The sequence below is a fragment of the Penaeus monodon genome, chromosome 8, assembly GCF_015228065.2.
Source record: "Penaeus monodon isolate SGIC_2016 chromosome 8, NSTDA_Pmon_1, whole genome shotgun sequence".
NCBI classification, from domain to species: Eukaryota; Metazoa; Arthropoda; class Malacostraca; order Decapoda; family Penaeidae; genus Penaeus; species Penaeus monodon.
Genome location: NC_051393.1, coordinates 49,362,046 through 49,367,045, shown reverse-complemented (window position 1 = coordinate 49,367,045; position 5,000 = coordinate 49,362,046). Strand labels below are relative to the sequence as shown.

General features: G+C 33.7%; 1 protein-coding gene across 8 annotated transcripts in view; it reads left to right on the top strand.

The window, feature by feature from the left end:
- LOC119576407 (serine/arginine-rich splicing factor 4-like) overlaps positions 1 to 3,614 on the top strand; it is a 39,318-nt gene extending 35,704 nt beyond the window's left edge. For 7 of the 8 annotated variants that reach the window (XR_005229062.1, XR_005229061.1, XR_005229058.1 and 4 more), the window contains one exon: positions 2,927 to 3,614. Coding sequence is in view for 3 of the 8 variants with exons in the window: in XM_037924099.1 (XP_037780027.1) it covers positions 2,927 to 3,014 (88 nt within the window). In the remaining 5 variants the exon portion in view is untranslated. The remainder of the gene's footprint in view (positions 1 to 2,926) is intronic. The other variant, XR_005229057.1, reaches the window with a different exon arrangement.
- The last annotated feature ends 1,386 nt before the right edge of the window (positions 3,615 to 5,000 follow it).

The window sequence follows — 5,000 nt, the reverse complement described above, 5'->3', positions numbered from 1 at the left end:
CAACACACAAAAACACACACACACACACCACACAACACACACCCCCCACACAAAAACACACACACACACCACCCAAAACACACACCACACACACCACGACACCCCCCCCCAAACAACACAACACACACACAACCCCACACAAACACACACCACACCAAAACAACCACACACACACAAACCCCACACACACACACACACACACCACACACTTACAAAAACCCCAAAGACACACCCACACCACACCCCCACAAAACTGCACACACAACACACACACACACACACACCCCACACAACACACCACACCACACACCAAAACACACACAAAACCACACACACACCCACACACACACACACCCCACACCACTCACACACACACACAACACACACAACCACAAACAAAAAAAAACAACAAAACAACACAAAAAAAAAAAACCATAAAAAAAACCCCCCCCCAAAACCCAAAAACCCCCAAAAACAAAACAAAAGCCCCAAACCCAACAACAATAAACAAAACAACCCCAAAAAACCCCAATAAAAAAAAAACAAACAAAACCCCAACAAAAAAACCACACACACCAAAAACGAAAACAAAACCTTTCAAAAACAAAAAAAAAAAAAAAAAAACAAAACCCAAAAAAAAAAAGGAAAAAACCAAAGAAGCAAAAGAACAACGAAAAAATTTTTTTTAAAATTTAAAAAAAAAAAAAAACCAAAACAAAACAAAAAAACCCCAAAAAAAACCCCCAAATTTTTTTTTCCCCAAAACGTTGTTTTTAAATTATTTTTTTTTTTAAATTTTAAAATTAAAATAATTTTTTTTGTTAGGGGGGTTTTTCCAAAGGGTTTTTTTTTTAAATTGTGATTTTCTCAAAAAAAAAAAAAATAATTTTATTTAAAAAAAAAAAAATTTTTTATTTTTTTAAAAAAAAAATTTTGGGGCCCGGGGGGTTTTAAAAGCAAAAAAACAAAATTTTAATTTTTTTTTTTGGGAAAAAATAAAGGGTTTTTTGGATTTTTTCAGGGGAAAAACTTTTTTTAAAAAAATTTTGGAAACCTTGGTAACTTTTTTGGGGGTTTTTTTTTTTTAATTTCTTTTTTTTTTTTTTTTTCCCAATTTTTTCCCCATTTTTTTTTCACACACACACACACACACACACACACACACACACACACACACACACACACACACACACACACACACTGCACACACACACACAAAAGCTGTACACACGTGTATGTATGCGTTTACATATATATACGTTAAATGTTAGTAAGAAATTACAAATCAATTTATGGTGTTAGCATGTTTACACTAAGTTTTTAAAGGATTTTAGTATGAGGGAAATTTCTCATTAAATGAAGTTGAGAAAGTGATACCAGTGCTTAGTTAATATAGTCATTTTATTATTGTTATTTTATATATATATATATTTTTTTTTATTTACTTTTTTAGTTGTTATATTTTAGCCGAGAGACGTGAAGTTTTCAATTTCAATTTTGATAATCAGTTAAAGTACTGTGTCATTCAAGATTATTTATATTTTCTTGATAGGATAAATTATGTTGAATATAGAGTGCATGTTTGTAGTTTATGTAGTACTTGCAGTGTTGTACATAATTTGGTGTTTTGTTAAGTTTATAATTGTGCTTCATTCATCATAGCACCAAGAAAGCAAGTATTACGTTAATCATTCAAACTTCAACATTAACAAAAAATGAAAGAAAAAAAATAATGAAAAATTATTACTGCATATAAAACCAAAGTATACAAAACTTGGAAACGTCAGTTATGCAGTATACCATGAGAGGAAGACTTGGGACTATGAAATAGACAAACAGACATGCTGAATGCACTCATACTCCTTTAAATAGTGCATAGGATGTTGGGGACTGAGAGGGTGAAGGCCAGTGTTTTTGGCTTAAGATGGTATATAGACTCTGCAATGGGTAGGGGAAGACGTTGATTCAGTGTGTGCATTTTGGGCATATTTTGCAAGTCAGGTCATTTTTATAAAGTTAAACTGTTATTTGGTATTTGTATTACCTTGATTTGTAACAGATTAGGTTTATTAACTATTAACTTTTTTTTTTCTTTACATACCTCCAATTCTAAACAATCACATTTTTTGCTTAGGATTACAAAGGGCCTTCTTTTTTAAAGTAAAGTAGATTGGCTAACAAAGATTAATTGTATATAGAGTGTATATAGTATTGAAAATGGTCTGTAGTCACAACAGTTATTTTTGCCAGTAAAGCCTTGGATTTTCAGCAGCTAACAATTAGAAACTGGTAACTGTAAATCGGTTATCAGTCCATATGTAGGGTCATTACTGCTTTTTCCTATGAACTTGCCAGATATTTATATCATGCAGCTGGATTTTACTTTATAAGTTTCAACACAGTCACACCCATACTCATACTCACACGTACACGTACATTCAGTCACTCTTACCTTCACTCTCATTCTCACTCGCACTCTTGCTCTCACTCTAACTCACACTCACACATTTACACTTATACTAAGACACCTACACTTACACTTATACTCACACACCCACACTTATGCCCTCATCCACACCAACACTCACATGCTCATTCACACTCACACCTGCACCCACACTCTCACTCTCACTCATACTCACACTCACACTCACATGCACCCTTTTACCTGCACTCACTTTCATAATTACTCATACTAACTCTTACTCATAAACTAACACTGGCACTGACACTCAGGCAAGCAAGCAATCACACACACACACACACACACACACACACACACACACACACACACACACACACACACACACACACACACACACACACACACACACACACACACACAATATGGTATGGGGTGTCGCAAAAGTCACTTTGTATTTGTTTCTGTGAATTATGGAAAATGATATCAAATTTGTTATTCCAGAGCACACCGGGGATCAGGAAGATATCGGCATAGGTCCCGATCAAGATCCCGTTCTCGGCACCACAGCCGATCAAGATCCCGTTCTTGAGGAATGGGTTCAGACACTTGTAGATGAAAGGGGTGTGGCTTCTGCTTTGACAGAGCCACTGAGTCCGACACAAGGAGATACACAGGAGGTCAAGCATTACCTTGGTTAAGAGAGTAAAATTCTCTTGCAGCTTTCCTGGTTCATGGCGTACCAGAGGTCCCTTATGCTTAACACATCCACTGGAAACATTTGCTTTATACTTCAGTGAATCAGAAATACATTTAAGAAAGTACAGATATATTCAGTTTTTTAAACAGTTTAGATAATCAGATTTTTTTTTCTTTTCTTTTCTTTTAGTCAGACACGTTTTCCTGCTTCTCAAGAAACGAAAACTTTAAATTGTCTGCATAGTTTATTTTGTACCTCCCAGATGGCTGATTACTTGTTATGGTATTCAACTGAGAGTTAGTTTATGTTTTGTAATTGAATTTATTTTGTCTTGAATTTGTTTTCAAATACTGGAAAAAGAAAATAATTGCTCCTTTATTCTTTGGGAGAGGAAGATAGCAAAAGAGAAATTGCATTTTTTTGTGGCAATCATCATCAGTTAATAAAATAAAAAAAAAAGGTACAGAATGTAGTAAAAGGAAATGAATATATGGGGGTTAGAAAGCAATATTGCAGGTGATCTTCCTGCAATATATACAGTTGTGTTTATTGGTCATATGTTATAAAAAATATTATTTAAAGAGAGCATCCATATGCATAAGATTTATTAGTTATGATACAATTAAACTTAAAATTCCAACAGAATGGCATTATACTTTGAAGAATGCTATATAATATAAATTTTTATTTTGTGTTGCTATTACTGATCCAACAGTGATTAATAATTTTTGGTGGTAAGTCAAAATTGAATAGACTTAGAAAATAATAGATGTGAATGAATTTTGTGTGCGTGCAAATTTGTTGTAGAGTGAAAATAACTGATGTATTTTGGTTGTATAAGTGTAGTAATAAATATGAAAATACAAAACTTTTTCCTTAACATTTTTGAAGTTCAGGAATTATTCACAAAGGTTGCTTTATTTCCTAAGTCTTTTATGAAGTAATACACTAAGATTTCATTGCAGTGCATTAACCTGCTGCGAGTGAGGACGTGATGCACACTAAGTTCAGTTCATTACTAATTGTCTTTACACATAGATGAAGTTGCATAGATGGTGCCACAAAGTTGCAAAGGATTTAATTACTAGTTATTACTAGCCGCCGTGCTGTGACCACAGCGGCTCAGACATGAACCTACCATTAAAAGAAGAAAGGGTAGAGCAACTGTATGTTGTCCTAGTGGAAAAATATTCATAAAAATCAGATAGTCGTCTGAAGCAAAACAAATTCACATGGAAGAAACGTGTGGTATTTCCCCATATTATGCCGTAGTTGTGACTTCAGATTTTCTTTTTTTTTTATTGAAAAATGTAAAAAATGAAAGGAGTACAAATGGCACGTAACATGGTCCATATAGCACTACCAAATGGACATAAAAGTACTGACATGCTGAAAGATAACATCATTTTAAGTCTCAATAAAAAAAAAAAAAAAAAAAAATATATATATTCTAGCCATTCAAATAAATTATTTTAGCTTGCTTCTCTCTCTCTCTCTCTCTCTCTCTCTCTCTCTCTCTCTCTCTCTCTCTCTGAGGGTGCAAACAAACAAACAAAAATTAAAAGGCCCATTTCTGTGAGCATAAAATTAATAAACTGCTACTGGCAAATCAGGCAAATTTGAAGCTTAATAAACTTTTTGTGGCTTTAAAGAACACACTTCAGAACATAAGCTAAATATATGGCCCTAAATAATGAAATTAATGTATATTAAATTTAGAGAGTGAGTGAGGGAATGTGATCAAACCACCAAACCTTTTAGTTGCTGGTATCACAGAAGGTAGAATATCTTGACTTAGCTTCTATCTACTATCCCTTCATCTACAATTGATGGGAATACAAATGTGTCCTAGTTGCTAATTGACTCCATACTACATCT